The sequence below is a fragment of the Acanthopagrus latus genome, chromosome 4, assembly GCF_904848185.1.
Source record: "Acanthopagrus latus isolate v.2019 chromosome 4, fAcaLat1.1, whole genome shotgun sequence".
NCBI classification, from domain to species: Eukaryota; Metazoa; Chordata; class Actinopteri; order Spariformes; family Sparidae; genus Acanthopagrus; species Acanthopagrus latus.
The window spans coordinates 17,180,975-17,199,300 of NC_051042.1; the positions used below are offsets into that span (position 1 = coordinate 17,180,975).

At 41.0% G+C, this 18,326-nt stretch overlaps 2 protein-coding genes and 1 long non-coding RNA gene across 12 annotated transcripts; 1 reads left to right on the top strand and 2 right to left on the bottom strand.

Moving 5' to 3' along the window:
• Positions 1-409: 409 nt before the first annotated feature.
• On the bottom strand, positions 410-8,729 carry dcun1d2b (DCN1, defective in cullin neddylation 1, domain containing 2b). 7 transcript variants are annotated; one of them, XM_037094628.1, is made up of 7 exons: positions 8,590-8,729; positions 6,241-6,457; positions 5,975-6,143; positions 5,541-5,671; positions 5,302-5,384; positions 4,937-5,033; positions 410-3,693 (listed from the first exon to the last, which is right to left on the bottom strand). In XM_037094628.1, the coding sequence occupies exons 2-7, from the start codon at positions 6,413-6,415 to the stop codon at positions 3,614-3,616; spliced, it is 735 nt and encodes a 244-aa protein (XP_036950523.1). In that variant the 5' UTR covers positions 6,416-6,457; positions 8,590-8,729; the 3' UTR covers positions 410-3,613. The 7 variants fall into 7 exon arrangements, with proteins under 7 accessions (XP_036950523.1, XP_036950524.1, XP_036950520.1 ...); XM_037094629.1 differs by lacking the exon at positions 8,590-8,729 and adding an exon at positions 8,302-8,427; XM_037094625.1 differs by lacking the exon at positions 8,590-8,729 and adding an exon at positions 7,706-7,858.
• tmco3 (transmembrane and coiled-coil domains 3) lies at positions 7,399-18,267 on the top strand. 3 transcript variants are annotated; one of them, XM_037094615.1, is made up of 16 exons: positions 7,399-7,476; positions 8,805-8,861; positions 10,167-10,263; positions 11,019-11,332; positions 12,126-12,293; positions 12,715-12,894; positions 12,976-13,176; positions 13,267-13,395; positions 13,485-13,577; positions 13,831-14,017; positions 14,758-14,875; positions 15,137-15,332; positions 15,455-15,605; positions 15,694-15,773; positions 15,876-16,025; positions 16,686-18,267. In XM_037094615.1, the coding sequence occupies exons 4-16, from the start codon at positions 11,075-11,077 to the stop codon at positions 16,797-16,799; spliced, it is 2,025 nt and encodes a 674-aa protein (XP_036950510.1). In that variant the 5' UTR covers positions 7,399-7,476; positions 8,805-8,861; positions 10,167-10,263; positions 11,019-11,074; the 3' UTR covers positions 16,800-18,267. The 3 variants fall into 3 exon arrangements, with proteins under 3 accessions (XP_036950510.1, XP_036950512.1, XP_036950509.1); XM_037094617.1 differs by lacking the exon at positions 7,399-7,476 and adding an exon at positions 8,514-8,655 and having other exon boundaries at positions 8,805-8,864; XM_037094614.1 differs by lacking the exon at positions 7,399-7,476 and adding an exon at positions 8,514-8,655.
• On the bottom strand, positions 11,345-14,171 carry LOC119017716. Of its 2 annotated transcripts, XR_005074528.1 has the most exons (5): positions 14,162-14,171; positions 13,864-14,039; positions 13,437-13,586; positions 12,095-12,285; positions 11,345-11,614 (listed from the first exon to the last, which is right to left on the bottom strand). It is a non-coding gene; the product is annotated as an uncharacterized LOC119017716 (long non-coding RNA). The 2 variants fall into 2 exon arrangements; XR_005074529.1 differs by lacking the exon at positions 11,345-11,614 and having other exon boundaries at positions 12,067-12,285.
• Positions 18,268-18,326: the final 59 nt, after the last annotated feature.

Genomic DNA, 18,326 nt, shown 5'->3' on the forward strand with positions numbered 1-18,326 from the left:
CCTTTGTGACTAAATCTAAAATGCTATGAATGCTATTGCAAGAAGTGTTTTCTAACCAGCAGCTCATATCAACTGTGTTTTGATCAATATAATTTAAAGGTCCAATTTGTAAGATTGTTGATTGAGTCTCATTCCCAACTCATCAAATACTGACACTTTGGCTTGTTGGTAGGTTGGGGGCGCACAACAAATATGCCGACAGTATGTTAAAAATACTACAAAGATGCTTAGCTACTGTGTAGATGTAACACCAGAATATGTTGAAAAATCAAGCCTTTTTCAAGGAGTATATTGGGATTCAAGCATATTTCCAAACCTTGACAACAGAATGGATCAGTTAATTAACTTTTCTAAACTTTTAACAAACTAGCTGCTGCACTGGGAAGACAGAAGTACAGTGTTTACAAGACTGTTAAAAACAACATGCTTTATTGACAACTTTCTTAAAGAAAACAATGTACGATTTGCTTCTGTGACAAACCATAATAGTCTGTAAATACCTGTTTTCTGGACAGCGAAAAATAATACTGTTTTGATAAGAATGATCTTCATGACTAGAAACAGCTGACCACACATTTGACAAACAAAAACGTACCAAATTTATCAAACTGAACACTGAAATATGTTCCCACTCCTGAATCACAGACGATGTCAGATCACAGATAACAATGTAGAAGCTTTCACACCATCTCGCTGTTGCAACAGTCGGAAACACTTGATATGGGATATTTCATTGCACCAACACGTATCTAACTTGCTCAGCCACAAGGATGAACGACATCCCACACTGACCAGCTCCTGCAGAGGCTATTTAACAGCTGTGAAGGAAGCTGGTTGCTTTGCCTCTCATCTGCATTCAGTCTGGGACGCAAATCTAGTTCATGCACGGCACCATAGTTCATGTCTGACTTCATTTTGACATAAATACGAGAACTTAAACACAAATTTGTCAGCTTGAAAGAAAAACAAAAGACGATTATTTCCCCCTGTAGTTAGATGTTGACGGGACAGAGTAGTACACTGGGGAAATGATCCATCCTGATCTTGACACAAACAGTTTATCATGACAACAGTTAGACAAAGATAGCATAGTTTGTTGCTGTTCGGAAACAGAAAGCATGACTTCTGACTGGGAGAGGACGACTGGTACCTGAGCTCTACCTTCTGTCACACTCTTCAGTGAACACAGAGCTGTTTAGTGTTGATGACACATATAGAGAAACACTACGTTTACGAAGGAAGGTCACTGCTGCACTGAACTCTGTGGAGTAAAAGGCTCAAGTTTTCCGACCACATCCATCCATCAACACAGCCGAGTCAGTTCTCATACACCCGTGACCACACATGCAGCTGGGCTTCAGAGATGCTGTGCTGCACAGATGCCTCCAGGTGGCAGCACAAGCAGCATTCCTAAACTTTACTCTGTCGCAGTTCTTGGAGACAGAAACAGTCAAAATTAATAAATGTCTCAATAAATAAATCAATATGGCAAAAAATGCACAAAAATAATGTTAAAAATAAATACATGCAGGCATTAATGTCTGTGTAAAATGTGACCAACTGGCATTTCTGTTTAAATTTGCTTCTGGATTTGTTTTCCATTGTATTTATCAGTTTGATACCACTTGATAATATCCATCATTAATAAATGGTAGATTTTTAGTACGGTTGTAGCCATATGTTGTTTTATGCTGTGACAGCTGATTATCATACCATCTACATTTGCTAATTTAAGGTATTTAAATTCTACCATGTTAGTGTTATTCAAAATAAATATAAATTCACATTGTTGTCAAGGTTTCTTCTGTCTGACAGGATATAATATTTTGTGAAATTCTTTGAGTCTTCCTTGCTTTAGGGGCCATTGCAAATAATAATACTATTCATAGCAACACACACAATCCTACCATTAAACCACGACATTTTCTTTTCTTTTCAGATTATCGTACCGTGAAAACAACATACCATTGCAGTTTGATTAATAGTTAATTGAACTGCAGTTAATAGTGTCACTGTTAACAGTGAAATACTTTTCAAACTATTTATTAAGCAGTTGTTTATTATAAATTTGCTACTTATGTTTAAAATGCTTTGTAACTGATTTGGATCATTGCAGCTGATGTTTACAAACTGTAACAATTGCTTAATAAATGGTTTATAAAGCGTATTGTCGAAAGTTAACAGCAAAAAATTTTAACTTTAATTTAGCTAGATTGAACACATTAATTCTGTATTCACAGAAATACAGACTTTTTTTTCTTTGATTTTTACTGTTTCAGTCCTCCGTAACCTTCACCCTGCAGTTCCTAATCCATGGAAAGCAGCAGACTAAAATCTCAATAACAGTGTAAACAAAATACTCCTGGCTGGGATGTGCACTTTAAAGAGTCTAGCATGTAAGTGAACCTACTGTTGTGTAAACTGAGTGGCTCTGTAGCTGTATACAGTGCTGCCTGATAACAAAAAGAAAAAAAGAAAAACAACCTACAACAGAAAAAAGCTGTATATCAGTGCAGTTTGTAGAGTTGGCATGTCACCGTCATCACCTGGGTAATAGAAAACGGTCAGTGTGCCAGTCAGTTTCTCTTTGTGTGTACAGCAGGTCACAACTAAAAGTCAACCAGATGCTTGAGCAGCATTTTAAAAAATGAGGATCCTAAATGCTTCTTATATACGAATCATGATCTTACACATCTTCGCCGGTTTGCTCAGATATATATTTTCATTCCTCTAAAGCCAAATGTATTTGTCTTCAAATGTGTGTACAGTGTTTTTACGACTGTAACAAAATCTGCTGGTGCTGAGCTCAAAACGCATGTTGCTCTGTCTCAGTGTGGATCTGAACTTCTCACCATCGCTCAGGTAGGGCGAATCATCATTTAACTTCTCCTTATATGATAAAACCAAATGAAAATATTGAGGATTGTATTGTAAAAGAGGCAATATGTTTAACCCCCACCCCCCCCCAACGCAAAAATCACACACACGCGCACACTTACAACAATAAGCAGGCACACTCTCTTGGCTCTCCGTGTGATTGTTAAGGGAGCTAAACATTCCCAAACATTCAAAAATAATGTAACTGATTTTTTTTCACACCCATGGCACTGCTTCACTCAAGCTGACGAAAACATGCAGATTTTAACGGACTGTTCCATTCACAATTGACAACGTAAGAGGCCACATCCTACTGCATCTTTAACTTAATCCTCTGCGTGTGCTGAAGGTTCACCGTGACCGTCCCTCCTCATTGTGCCAAGGGTGCAGGCTGGTGAGCGGAGTCCACAGCAGCAGTTCAAAGCCAAACCCTGTTGGTGATTCGCCCTCAGGTGATGAGTTTTAGGGTACCCATCCTTTCCATATTGCAATTACAAAGTCTGTCCCTGCCAGCTTGTTGATTCCCCTCCTGCCCTCCTCTCTGATCGGCCGTTCCAGGTCACTCCCCAGCCAAGGCATCTTTATGCAGTTGGAAGAACAATCTTAACGGCAAGCTGCAGTCAGGCCTGTTGAGAAGTAGTCTCTTTTTGGCTCGTTTGTATGAAAATCCTCATTCAAAAAAAGAAAATTGGGAGAAACGTAAACTGCATCTCCTGCACGATGCCGGGACAAAACACTATGTCATGTTGCGCTTACTCCCCGTCACAATCGGCCGGGCAAACTCCACAAAGTCATCTATGAGGACGGGCCACGCCCCTGAGGAGACAGAAAAACACAACGAATATTATTAACATCGCATCTGACATCTGTAATGACTCAATACTTCGAGTCAATGATCCAATAATGTGCTGGTTGGGACACTAAACATTTACAAGCGCCCAAAGCTGGCGGAGTCAAACCTACTACACGGTAGGTTTGTCTCCTCCTTCCTGTGAGGCACAGACTTTATAACAAGAGACAGCGGATTGTTGTAAGATTGTTTCAAACTTGAGTGATTCAAACATTTCAAAGATCTTCAGAACATTATAAAAGTCCAAAAGCCAAAAACGGGCAGCAGAAATTACATTCATATAACATTTCTGCTCTAACACCACAGAATACTGAAGGCATGAGCTCCCGGAAATAAGTTAGCTTTTTATCCCTCCCAGTTCCCTCGTCTAAAAGCCAGTGGGCTTTTTTTGAATGGATTTTTGGTTAAATGCCTGACATAAAGTCTGTGGTGGGCACAAGCTTAAGATATGTTCACGTTTTTGTTCTACAACATAAAATATGTCAGTCAATACATCACGTTTGAATTAAAATGTGTTTAGGTAACTTGACAAGTAAATATCATGACAAGGTTCCATCTAATAACCTTGGGAGAAGCATCGAACATAAAAAGACATTAAATTTGTTCCAGCCAATTTAAGGTGAAATGCAGCTCATCTCAGGACATTAACATACATAGAGTGGTGAGATCTTACCCTGATGTGACATTTACTGGAGTCTGAGTTAATCAGGATGTCTGATTGAATCATCTGCATGCAGCTTTAGGTGATCAATGTGTGTTCTTTCCTGCTCGGCCTGCTCAGTCGTCTCCTGGATCTTGACACTTTACATATATTATTATATTTGTGTCAGATATTCTGTCTGTGCAACTTGTAAATTGTGACTTTGTAGTTGTGTTCTGTACATGCGACATCTACTGCATGTCCACCGGTACTGGAAAAGGGATCCCTCCTTTGTGGCTCTTCCTGAGATTTCTTCCATCTTTATTTCACCCTAGTAAAAGTTTTTTTTTTTTTTTCTCAATATGGCAAGTTTTTTCCTGACTCAAATCAAAATAGGGGATGTTGTTCATCGTCCAATTTTTAAAGCCCACTGAGGCAATGTGTTTGTCATTTTAGGCTAAACAAATAAAACTGATCTGATTTGAATGTTATTTTCTTTGAGGAATATACCACAGATTTTATACGCATGGACAGGCCTTCATCCTCAAGAAACTTAATCATAACCTCACCTTCCTCATCATAGTTTGACATGTCGTCTGCAATCATATTTCCGAAGTCCAGGAGGAGGTTCCACGTGTCCTTGGGAATTGAGCGCTTGTGATGCTCCTGAATGCAGCACAGAGACGAGAGTTAAACATTATGGAGTGACTGATCTGAAAATAAATTAAAATTGAATAGTCTGGAAATAAATACAAACTTTTATGAAACCGAGTAGTTGTTGTGCCAAAAATGTGTTACTTGTGTTGTATACGACTGTAATGTGTTTCTAATAGTTTTGCTTCTTTATATGCAGTATGTACACTGGATGGACAAAATGTGAAGGGAATTAAAATAACAGCCTGAAAACAAACATAACAAAAATGTCAGCTCTCACCAGCAGGAAGCGATTCCAAAGATCCAAAAACTTGAAGCGGCCTGTGAGAACTAGATTCCAGTAAGCAACAGCCATGTCCAGGTCTAGGAAACCATGAAGAGAAAGATTTTTAAATATTTTGTTATTCACATTTTAAAAAGGTAAAGTAATATCCAGGTGAAAATACTTCTGAGCTGATCTGCACCTTCAAAAACATATTTTACATGTTCATATATTCTAAATGTTTTCTAAATGCTTACCTAAACCTTTCTGGCCGGGGTTCTTCGCAAAATTGAAGGTAAACTGGTAGAAATCTTTGAACTTCCCCGTGTCTTTGAGCTCCTGCTCGAGTCTTGGGAGGATCGCCTTGAGTTTTTCAGGACTGTCACAGCTGAAAGAAACATTAAAAACAATCCTGTTGTTAGGAGTCGTGGTGAACTACACACACAAACTCGCACTATATGAAGTCTAAAGTTATGTGAAACAAAATGTTGAACTCTTCTACGACTCATTTTTAAAAGAAATTTACAGTTTAAGCTTCAATATCCGTGCTTTCACAAAGACAACAAGATTGAACAACTTCTTGCTGCTCATGAAACAATACGCTCACCCAAAAATGAATAATAATGTGTGCAGTAGAGTACAGTATCACCTCGGATCAAACATTGTATTTTTCAGTACGAGTGTTGCTCACCCGAGCTCGGACATGCCATCCAGGAACTCTTTCCTGCTGAACTCGCATTGCGTGGCCGCTCTGAACTTCCATGCCACCACAAGTATGCTCATGCTAGCCGGATCCAGAGTCAGGTCATCACAGAACTGCTGGATCCCATCGATGCCTATCTTATTGTCATCCTGCGGGTCTGCAAATACAGCTGGGAGTCAGCAAAACAGTGCTGAAGTGTAACAAGAGTCCTATGCTGATGTTACCATTCATTTTTAAACTTGATAAAAACATGCCTTTGTATCTGTTGTAGAGCTGTTCCAGCTTCTTGCGGTCCACTGAAGTTTTCATGGATTCCTTGTAGTAGAGGTCTGGGTTCTGGAAGTAGTTGTCTGTCGCGACTTCTAGTTTCCAGTCATTCTGTGTCAGGCAGTACACGGCTGTCCTCTCCCCGGCCTGTGTGAAGGACATGAACTGCCGAACCTTGTCCTTCTGCGATGACTTCAACTTGTGCTGGAAGTCACACAGGGCACACAGGTTAACCAAGGGCTGTGGGCTCCGGTCCTGTTAAAAACACTCCCCCAAACACCCTTCTGCTCGGAATCCAACTGTTATCTGAAAACTAGAACCTGACCATTACAGGATTTTTGGGGCCTACGCTGATGTTGATATTAGGGAGTAAAATAATTTAGATATGAACAGAAACCATGAAATACTCTGTTTTCTGTGTGTCTGTTTGTTGTTTACACCTAAATGTGTTACGAATATGCAATATCAAGTGAAAAGGTTTAATTTTAACACAGAGCTTTGTGGTTATGTAAAAAGTTTTTTTTTTTTTAAAAAAAGTCACTTTTTATTGTGAACATTACTGAACAAATCAGCAACCGATCCACACATAATCTGGGACCTCCAGGACCATGGACGGTCTGGGGCCCTGGGGACTGATTCCTGCTTTGCCCAGTTGGTAATCCAGCCTTGGGTACATACAATGCAGAGAAATCAACATGAAGTTCAGGCTGCACGTCAACATTTAGCTGCACATCAACATTTATACATACAACACACCACCTTAACTTTCTGAGCATTAGTTTAAAATGCACTGCTTAGATTTCCACCAAAACTTCAGGATTGAAAGCAAGTTTCTTTATCCAAAGATACTTCAATGAAACTTGCAATGTCTATAAGATCTAATATGTGCATACAGTAAAAAAAAAAAAAAAAAAAGTAAGAATCATCGAAGGCGTGCAGCTGCCTGAATGTTAGTACAAGTGCACTGCAGAAGACGACAAACACCGACACTTCCAGATGCACCACAAAGATACCTCCTCGGGTTGATTTAATCTACACACTCGTCGGGAGGACTGCACGTCTTTGCAGAACTGCAGACCTGACCCACCCGATCATCAAACAGCAAATTCACCATGACAGGCCAGTGTTAGGCGACCCAGTTTTCCCAGGGAGGGGACGTTTGATCCTGCAGGCTCTCTCCTGACCCGGGGCAGCAGCGCAGGCGAGTTACCAAAAAGGGAAAGGTACGTGCCGCAAGTGCGGGTGTCCGATCTCAAAATACCAACAACTGACCTTCCATTTCCCTCATATTCCCGACACACATCACCCTGACAATGCGACACTTGGCCGAGGACACCCCGACCCCTCGTATCGGTGTGTCCCCTGAACGTCAATGACAGCCGCTACCGGGTTGTCGACTTGTTTAAAGGAGCTAAAGCATCGCCCCAGTTTCTCTTATTTAATCTTACCTACCATTTTATCACACGCTGTTTTGGCCCACTTGATATCCAATTATCGCTACTGCGCATGCGGGAGGAGAACTGCGCTATTGTTGGCCCACTGGAATCATGGGAAATGTTGTTCCGGAGCACTGTTAATCCCGCAGGCCCTGTGTTTTGAATACCTTTAGCTCAATAGCTTTTTCTATTTAAAAAAAAAAAAAAAAAGAATTTATGTATTTGTTCTCGAAGTGCGTCAGCTGACATACATTAAGAGGGAAAGGTCACTTTGTAGTGTCACATAAAACTGTTTGATACAAAAGTTTTGACCAAGATAAAAGATAAAACTGAGCTTCTAACTTTTTTTACTCAAACTGTGTTGTTGTGTTTATATAATGTTGAGCAGCCATTAAAATTGGGCGAAATTGGATATTTACTGGAACATTAAGTGCACTTGGCACTGTTGCGGTGACAGCTAGCTAACATCTAAAAACTACAAATCCCATATCAAAGCTGATAACGATGTTTCGGAAGTAATCTAAAAAATGGATTAAAGTTACGTGGACGCGATTATTCATAGACAACCATGCAGTTGTTTACCAATTTCAGGCGCAGTTTGTGTAAAGATACCTTCAGACACGTCTCAATGAACTGCTTCCAGAAAAGTTTCCGTTAGTAACGCACGCGACAGCTACTTAGCTAGCTTACTGTTAGCAAAGTTGTGTTAGCTTGTGTCATGGGAGTGTGTGCACTCAGCTGGCTGGAGCTGGTCTGACAGCACTGGAATTGAGGGCTAACTTAGCTTTACTTACGGCTCCGGAACAAAAAAAGACACAGGTTGAACTCCACACACACTAAAACTGTCCAAGTTTTTGTTTTTGTTTGTTTTTTTATGGGGGTTAATAACAACGTGCCTACCTGGGCGAAGTATGGCTAGCATCCCATTGCTAGCCCGAGTTATGTGACCGAGGGTTGAAGATCGAGGTAAACATGAAGTTGGTCGCAAAGTAATTTAGTGAACGCCTGCCTGCCTGACTGCATCGACGCTGGCTGCTGCTATGTGGCACAGGAGGAGGGGTGTCGGTGGTGTTGGTGTGGTACAACAGCATGATTGTTCCCTTCTTCTTCTTCAGCTTCTCCTTCAGTCGTGGAGTGGAGCTGAGATCCAGGACAGCCTTCATATTTCGCAGGTAGTTGCAGCCTTTCTATTTGTTTCTGTTTCCATTGATGTGCTCAGTGTAGAAAGGTGGAGAAATCTGTCTTTGGGACATTGAATATATATATAATTACACCGCCCTGTGGTGCTTCCTGGTGTGTCATTCGTGTGTAGGGTGTGTGTATGACTGTTTCTTTGACTTCCATTGTAGGGGGGACATTAGTTTTCCTACTCAATTTGCATTTACATGTTTGTCAATCGGTTGTTTTTGTACCTGCATCCATCAGTATAGTAACCCGGCAGGTATATTAGTTGCTAAAAGTCAGAGCCAGCCAAAAAACTAGTGGTGGAAACTGAAAAAAACAAAGAAAAAACAAAACAAACAAACAAAAAAAAAAACAAGAAAGAAGTAGCTGTTACTTGATTACTTTAACAGCTGAGGTTTAGGTATCCACGAAGATGTTTCTGTCAGGGTTGTTACCAACAGAAATTATTAGCAATGATGAAAAAGAAAAAGATGAAAAAGATATTTGGAACAGGTACGCACTCGCAGTAAAAATACAAATCCTAGTATAAAAATTTTGAACAATCACTGCAATTTACTAAGTACTTAAAAGGGCACCTTGTAGTATTGGAGAAGAAATTCCAACTAAGAATTTTAATATTTAGAATATTAGCTCAAGAGAAATGCATAAGAAAGAAATGCATATATATCATATATAGAACCTTTTGTCAGAGGAAAATATCCTCAGAAGACAGTTTGAAGCTAGAAAGGTGGCAGGGTCCGCCAAATATAAACACTTTTTTTTTTTTTTTTAAATTAAAATTTCTTCCCCCTCAACATAGTGCACCCTTAAGTAATTCTCTACTATTTTGTACTTTAATTACTTTACATTTATTGGCTAGTTCTGTTTACTAGTTACTTTGCAGATTTAAATGACTCTGAGTTGACTGGCTATTACTTGTGACGTCTAACCCATCACATAATGTTGTGGGCGGGACACTGAGTAGGGAAAGGATGATAAAAATTTTTTCAATAAGTTGATTGTGGTTTATTTTCATAATTTGAGATATTGTAAATCAATATGATAGTGAATATCCTCACTTGAATCAGTTGAAAAAGTTGTCAAGCTCGCTGACGCACAGTCCTGTATTGGTTTCCTGATTAATTCTGAAGTACCTAAGCCTGTCACCATGGATGAAGACATTGCTTGCACATTTATCTTCCACAAAATGCTCAATCAGATGTGTGCAGATACTACGCATGTCGAACTGTTTATTATGATATGGATTAATCCACCCAACATTTCATGGATGCTGTTGTGTTTTTGATTTCTAGCAACAGTAGCGGAGCGGCTGCAGTCAAGACATAAGAAGCAGAGCACAGGAGCAGTTTGGAAAGTCAACATCCATCAGCTCGACTCATGCTCACAAAGGTGTGGTCCAGCTTTGATATGAGTTGAATCCATTCAGTCACTGCACTGTTGTAGACACATATTAGACACTTAATGTGGCACAGTTTGAATTCTAAGCATGGGGAAATGCCACAACACATTAGGTGCGGCGCTTCTGGAATTTATTCTGTATATGTGATGCGTTCAGTCAAGCCAAGAGCACTTAACACAGCATGACAAGGTGCTATTAGCTACTTAAAGCATCCAGTAGAACAGGCCACAGGTGTGTGCACACAGCTGTTGCTGAAGCTTTCAGCCAAAAATTAAAGTGTCTCTTGAGGTGACTTAAGGAAGAAGCACAGAGCGCATAAAAGCACAATGTAACTCACATAAGAAGGATTATCTGTATCAAATTTTAGGGTTATTACTGTCATTATCTTCAGTTTAAAGGGCGACTCTGGCAAATCTGTTATTTCTATTAATCTGTTACTCTAAGCAAATCCCATGGGAAAACCAAACTAAAACAATGTGTTTTTCACACGGGAATTTAGCTATATCAAGCTTTGTATACACAAGCAGTACTTGTTAGGAGGATAAATTCAGTTGTTGATTGTAGTCTTTTAAAGGAATTTGTTGACATTAAGAGAAACAAATCCCAATAATTAAAACTCTTCTGACTTAAAGCTTTACTATTTGAGTACAGGCAATATGTATCATAGTAATCTCCTCTATCTTGTTCTTTTTTTCTGTTGATCTTTGTAACGACCATATCCTTCCTGCTGTCATCTGTCTGTCAGGTCTCTCTCTCTTTATTGATCTCCACCCTCGGGTGAAGACAGAAGTAGGGGTTTGGATGCAGGTTGTATGTTGGCTGCTGTGCTTCGGCACGGCGGGGGCACTCGTCGTGCTGCAGAAGGACCAGGTGGCCCAGCACGCCATCAAACTTTATCGGGGCAAAGGGGCCACACACGGCCACAGCTGGGTGGCCAGCAACTGCAAGCGGCTGGTGGGTCTCCTGCGTCAGAAGAATGTGGTTGTCAAGAAGCTGGCAGCCGCCGCTGATGCTGTTGGACGAGACCGGGCCCTTTCAGAGCCTGAGAGGCACTTCCAGGTAGCAGACAGACCAAAAGCTCTTTATTTGGGTCGTAATGCAGTGATTTGTTAGTGACTGTTTAGCTGTATATTTATGGACTGGTAAAGCACAAAGTGTGTGAGACACAACGTCTGTAAGTCTTCAATGTGGTGTCTTTGTCTGTGTGTTGACACAATTCTGTTTGCACAATAGTTCAACAATAATAGCCTCCATGTTCGTATTTCATACTTGAGATCCGATGGCCTGGTTAGATTTGAGCAAAAACTAACAATCAGGTCAAACCAGAATTCAATCCAGGCCCTTTAAATGAGAAAATACAACAAATGAGGGAGGGAATATTAGAAAATCATTTATTGTAGTGGCGAATTGTTTTAAAAAGCCACCTTCACCATCACCTTCTCCAGAGCTTGAATGTATACACATGTATGGCCTTAACTATATAGTAGCAAGAGCCACAGCAACAACTAAGAAATTAACTAAGTGTTTTAATTGATAATTACCAGTCAGTTATTTTTAAGAGTAATAAAATAATCCAAAGCCTTTATGATATTCCAGAACACTTCTTTTAATGTCTTTGGGTTTTTTTTATTTTGCTCAAAACCAATGGCCTTAAACTTACTAAGACACAAAACAGACAAAAGCCATATATATATATATACACACACACACACACACACACACACACACACACACACACACACACACACACACACACACACACACACACATATATATACATACAGGAGCTTCAGTAAAAGAGGATGACAGATATTTTATGACGACTGAAGGTTGTCTCCTCGCCCGCGTTCAGGTTCACACGCTGGAGGTTTTCCAGAAGGAGCTGAATGAGAGCGAACACCTGGTGTTCCAGGCGGTGCACAGCCTGCAGAGGGCGCTGCAGGGAGACTACAGGGACGTGGTCAACATGAAGGAGAGCAGCAGGCAGAGGCTGGAGGCCCTCAGGGAGGCAGCTATAAAGGTAAGCAGTGGTCATTCATGTAGACTACATCAGAGTGCAGGTGAGATGATCTGATGCATACATAGAGCTGCATGTAACAGGCATTTTCATTATTAATGAATACATTTATTTTTTTCCTCTTAGGTGATTAGTTGTTTAGTTTATAAGTAAGGAAAAGTACACATTGTCCATTACAAGCTCTGGAAGCACACAGTTGATTTTATTAATTACATAGGAAAGCACCAAATGTGCATTTTAAGTGAGATTTAAGTACTTTGGTGTGATTACTGACTCTCATATCATGTATAATTGTGTGTTACTGGTCCTATGAGTGTATTTAGTGTGCGTTTCCTGGGTTTGTTAACAGCCACAGGTGTCCCTGCTAGCATGCCTTTCATTTCTAACGTGCACCCGTCTGTCGGGTTTCGCTGTCACCGTTCAGGAGGAACAGGAGTATGTGGAGCTCGTGGCTGCTGAGAAGCACCAGCAGGAAGCTGTGAAGAGCGCTTTAGCCCAGAACAAGACCCTGTCCATGCTGGACGAGATCCTGGAAGACGTCAAGAAGGCAGCAGACCGGCTAGAGGAGGAGATCGAGGAGCACGCCTTTGATAACAACAAACAGGTAGCACATACCACATGCACACACCTGTTTTGCCATGAAAGCATCTCATCAGGACTTACCTTCACGCTCGCTGTTGTCTAGATGAAAGGAGTGAATGTGGAAGCGGTGTTGAGAGTGGAGGATGACGAGGAGAGTGGAGGGAAGAGGAAGAACAAGTCCAGGCCGAAGGAAGTGGAGGATGACCTGGGACTGAGCATGCTCATTGACTCGCAGAACAACCAGTACGTCCTGACCAAACCACGGGACTCCACGATGCCGAGAGCAGACCATCACTTCATCAAGGTCAGTTTGACCCTCTAGGCTGAATTAAAATTGTAAATGCTGCATTCATTTGTTTTGAGTCTTTAATCATGTCGGTTGCATCGTGCGCAGGACCTGGTGTCGGTGGTAATGTTGTCGCTGCCCTGTGGTTGGATTTGCTCTCTGGTCGGTCTTCCTCCCATGTTTGGATATATAATCTGCGGTGTCCTACTTGGCCCTTCTGGCCTCAACAGCATCAAGGTGTGTTTGCATGTATTTTTGTTTGCAGAGTCTAAAATTACTTTGTTGCACTGGTTGTTCATTTCGGCCTCTGTCTCTCTGCCTTGCAGTCTATGGTCCAGGTGGAGACTCTGGGGGAGTTAGGCGTCTTCTTCACTCTCTTTGTGGTGGGACTGGAGTTCTCACCTGAGCGACTTCGCAAGGTGAGCAACCTGCATAAAGGGATTTATATTATATTTTTTCAGTAGCCTGTCCCTTGGTTAACTTTTTTTTATGTGACTTTTCTTGAAAATTGGCAAGTATCTGTGTTGTTCCAACTTAAAAAATATTTCCCCATCATTTCTTTTGTTCATTTTTTTTTTTTTACAATTAAGCTGCTTTAAGTATTTAGTTACTTACATTCTTTCATAATTTGGGTGAATGTCAGTGTACTGTAGACAAACTCTGTGTGTGTAGGTGTGGAAGATATCAGTACAGGGCTCGTGCTACCTGAGTCTGCTGATGGTGGGGGCTGGTTTGTTGTGGGGACAAGTCCTGCATATACGACCCACACAGACTGTCTTCATTTCTACATGCCTGTCCCTGTCGAGCACTCCACTGGTGTCCCGCTTTTTGGCAGGAGGCAGCAGAGGGGAGAAAGAAGGTATGTAGGTCTGCGTCTGTGCCTAGAAATGAACGTAGATATGCGTCATAGTGTCAACTTAGTCAAGGTCACCACTGAAAAAAGTTGTTATCAGAACAAGGGAACAAATCCTCTGAAAGCTGTGTCAGGAACAAAGTGGAATACATGTATATCTGAGTCATCTGTTCAGTATAGTATGTTCTCAAAGCATCAGTGCTTTTAGCAAAGAAAAGGCAGCTAGATTCTGACAAGAGTCTTCAGCAGAGAAGGTGATTGGCTGCAACCTCCCGTCTCTTCAGGACCTGTACACCTCCAGGACCCTGAGGCGCGCAGGAAAGATTGTTGCTGATCCCTCCCATCCCGGTCACAAACTCTTTGAGACACTCCCCTCTGGCAGGAGGCTACGGTCCATCAGGACCAAAACCTCACGCCACAAGAACAGTTTCTTCCCGTCTGCTGTCAGCCTTATCAACAAGGCCTGAATCCCCCCTGTCACTCCTCACACTCCACCTCTACCACTGACTCTACTGTCACACTGACAGCACCATAACTCTATGCGTTACATTAACGCTCACCTTGAACATCCTGTTCATTTGCACATTTTCATTTGCACATCATTCATGTAATTGTTCACTGCCAGCCGGTCTGCTCCTTTTATCCTCTTACCCAAAAAACAGATTGTGTATATATATTTATATTGTATAGTTATATTTTCTACTTTTTAAAATAGTTTATATTGTTAATTTTTTATATTTTTCCAGGTGATCTGGACTACAGCAGCGTCCTCCTCGGAATGTTAGTGATGCAGGATGTTCAGCTCGGCTTCTTCATTGCCGTCATGCCGACGCTGATCCAGGCCCAGAGAGGGGACTTGGGCAGGTTAGTGAGCCTCTTTGTTGTTGACGACGGTTCTCAGTCATCCAGATAACGATAATTCTAAGTGCTGTAACGTAGGTAACTGGACTTGTTCAGTTTCTTTAAGATGTTTCACCGAAAAGAGATGAAACATCTTCAAGAAACTGGAACAACTCCAGCTGCCTATGATAAAGCACTTACAAGGACCTCTTTGTTCTTTGTATGTTTATATTTGAACACAGACAAACAGCATATCTAAATCTGTTTACCTTTCATGAAACACAGCTTCCTGTTGGGAAGTCTCCACGTGTTGTACCTCCTGGCCCAGGTCCTGGTCTCTCTGGCTGCCGTGCTGCTGCTGTGTTTGTTACTTAAATCATTCCTAATTGGGCCCTATTACAAGAAACTGCATGCTGAGAGCAAAGGCAACAAGGAGATCCTGGTGCTGGGGATGGCAGCTTTCGTCTTTTTCATGCTGACGGTAAAACTTTGCTTTTAATCATTTATTCCTCTCTGTGTTCCCTTCTTTCATGTCTCTACAAATGTTGTGCTGTGAAGAAGCTGTTTTGTGTTAGTTGTTTCTCTCGCCGACTGACACTGTAGGCGACAGACTTTCTGGATGTTTCTATGGAGCTGGGATGTTTCCTGGCTGGAGCTTTGCTGTCCACTCAGGGTCACATGGTTACGACGGAGGTCATGGGATGCATCGAGCCAATCCGGGATTTCCTCGCCATCATCTTCTTCGCCTCTATAGGTCAGATCCGACATGACAGTATTATGACAGCTCTCAGCTCCTGTACGTTGAGGCTTTACTCATCGTGTGTGTTGGTGTGACGCTGCAGGTCTCCACGTGTTCCCAACGTTCGTGCTGTATGAGCTCACCATTCTGCTGGTGCTGACGCTCACTCTCGTCATTATGAAGGTAAAGGCTTTTTTCTCTCTTTCTACTCTTTCTTCCCCCTCCTGTTGACCTTTCAGACTCTCACTCCCCACTCTCTCCACTTCACTCCTCATTGTCTCCCAGTTCGTGATGGCCGTATTCGTGTTGTCAGCGATCTTGCCGCCGGGCTCTCGACACATCCGGTGGATTGTGTCAGCCGGTCTGGCCCAAGTCAGTGAATTCTCCTTTGTCTTGAGCAGCCGTGCACGTCGTGCAAGCATCATCTCCAGAGAGGTCAGTGATGACTAGATATATAACTATTGACAGTTATTTTATTCTTGAAACAGTCGTAGGTGTCCCAGAATGAATCATTTTATGCCAGGTCAGTAAACAAACTTTTTAATTTGCTGCCTTTTGTTAAAAGAACTGAAATAAAATAACTCTAACTCTATAGTAGTACGGAAACTACTATTGTCATTATAGATTAAATCTATCAATTATTTTCTTGACTAATCAATTGGCTGTCTGATGTATAAAGTGCCGAGGTCTGAGAGCCCAAGATGACATTTTCCAAAGCCTTGTATTGTCTGACTAAAAGCCCCAAAATATTCAGTTGTATTCAATATATATATTATATTCAAAATTATATAAAACACAGAAAACCAACAAATCATTACATTTGAGACACTTAACCTTGAGAATATTTGCCAGTTTTGCTGGATTAATCCACTGTAACGATGAATTGTTTATCATAATCGTTTGCGATACATTTTATGTCAATTGACTAATCCCTTAATTGTTTTGACTCTACAATAAAGATCTTCAGCTGTAGTGCCATAATGTTCATGATGACTGTGCATTTGGGGAAATTAGTGAACAAAGAGATGTTCTCGAATGAACCAAATAGAAACTGAATGATCTCAGTCTCTGACACCAGTATTGCTCTCTGTGCAGGTGTACCTGCTGGTTCTCAGCGTCACCACCCTCAGCTTGCTGCTGGCGCCAGTGCTCTGGAGAGTCACCACACACAAGTGGGTTCCCTGGACCGAACGCAAAAGTATCACATGACCAGAGCACCTTCAGGGCTGAAAGGTTACTGATGTGATTCTAAAAAGCTGACAGAAGCAGAAGTTAAGTCTAATTCAGACACTCAGAAAGGCTGTCATCGTAACGCACACAATAACATGACACTGCCTTCTGGACCAAATCTTCCTCCTCCTCCTCCTCCTCCTCTTCCTCTTCTTCTTCTTCTTCTTCTGCCTGAGTTAACACACTCAACCTACTGCTTCATGGTCATCATCAGTTACACTTTGACGTCTTCAGAAACGCCTCCTTCAGACTGTTATAAGGTCTTCTGCTATCCATGTATATCATCTGGTACATTTCTCTCCGTGACCTGCTCCTCTACAGTGTTTACACATAGCTACTGATACTGTACAGCACAAGCTAAAATCATCTCAGCTAATATCTGTCAAAACTTAACCTCTTCACTCTTGTAGCAAGAATCAATAACCCTTAATCAAAATGGGAGGCAAAGCTGTGTGACAGTTCAGTAGAGAAGCACAAGTACTTGTTTTAGGGTTGTTTTTTTTGTTTTTTTATTGTTTTACTTAATCTGTTGATTCTGAACTTTCAAACCCAAGTTTTCTCGATTCCTTGTAACATCATAGTGACCAAATCTGACAGTTCAACTTCATGTTTACGTTACAGGGAGAATGTTTTGCATGATTCATATTTGACAAAATGTTCCATACAGTTGACCGTCTCACATTATTACATGTAGATTATTGCAAGTTCTTAATGAAGTGCAAACCCTCTTCCTGCAGTATTTATTAAAAGGTACTTGTAGTTTATTTTAATTATTGTACTACTGTGAATTTACCTGTGATGACAGTTTTAGAGTTGCCTAAAAACTATAATAACTCCTCGTACAAAGACTTCAAAACAAACTGTTTTAATTTATCCACTTTCTCCATCATGTAAAGTATAGCACTCAATTGTGAAATGTAAGAAATGAAGATGGTGAAATATTAGCAGCTCACACAGAAAACAGTCATCAGAATGTATGTACTGATGTTCGATTTAATATGGAATCCTGCATTAGTTACCATTGAATGTCAAACTGACAATGTGCCTGCTAAACACTGCTCTGCACTAAAAAACAGACTTTGTGGAGTGTGATCTCACTGTGAGAGAGAGAGCGAGAGAGAGAAGCTCCGTGACATCTCGCACTGCACAGGTCCTCGTCTTATCTTCCATATTGTGCAATGAAACTGTATGTGTGTAGCTGTGTTCATGTTATATTTTGTTTTTATGTGTAATCTTTTCATATTTTCCTGCAGTGCTTTAACACGGAGGGGTATGTTTCTTTACTTTGTGTAGTGGATTGTGTTTACATACTTGGTGTTGGTGGCCATGACTAACGCTTCCAGGCAGTTAGTGTAGGCAGTAAGTAATGCTGTTTCCATCAAAATGTTTGTGTATTTTTAAGTTGTCATTTTTTTATTTATTAAAAAAAGAGCTATGTTATAAAACATATTGGTCATTAGTTATTAATACTGTGGTTCAGCTCTGTTGCATTATAAAAATCAACTT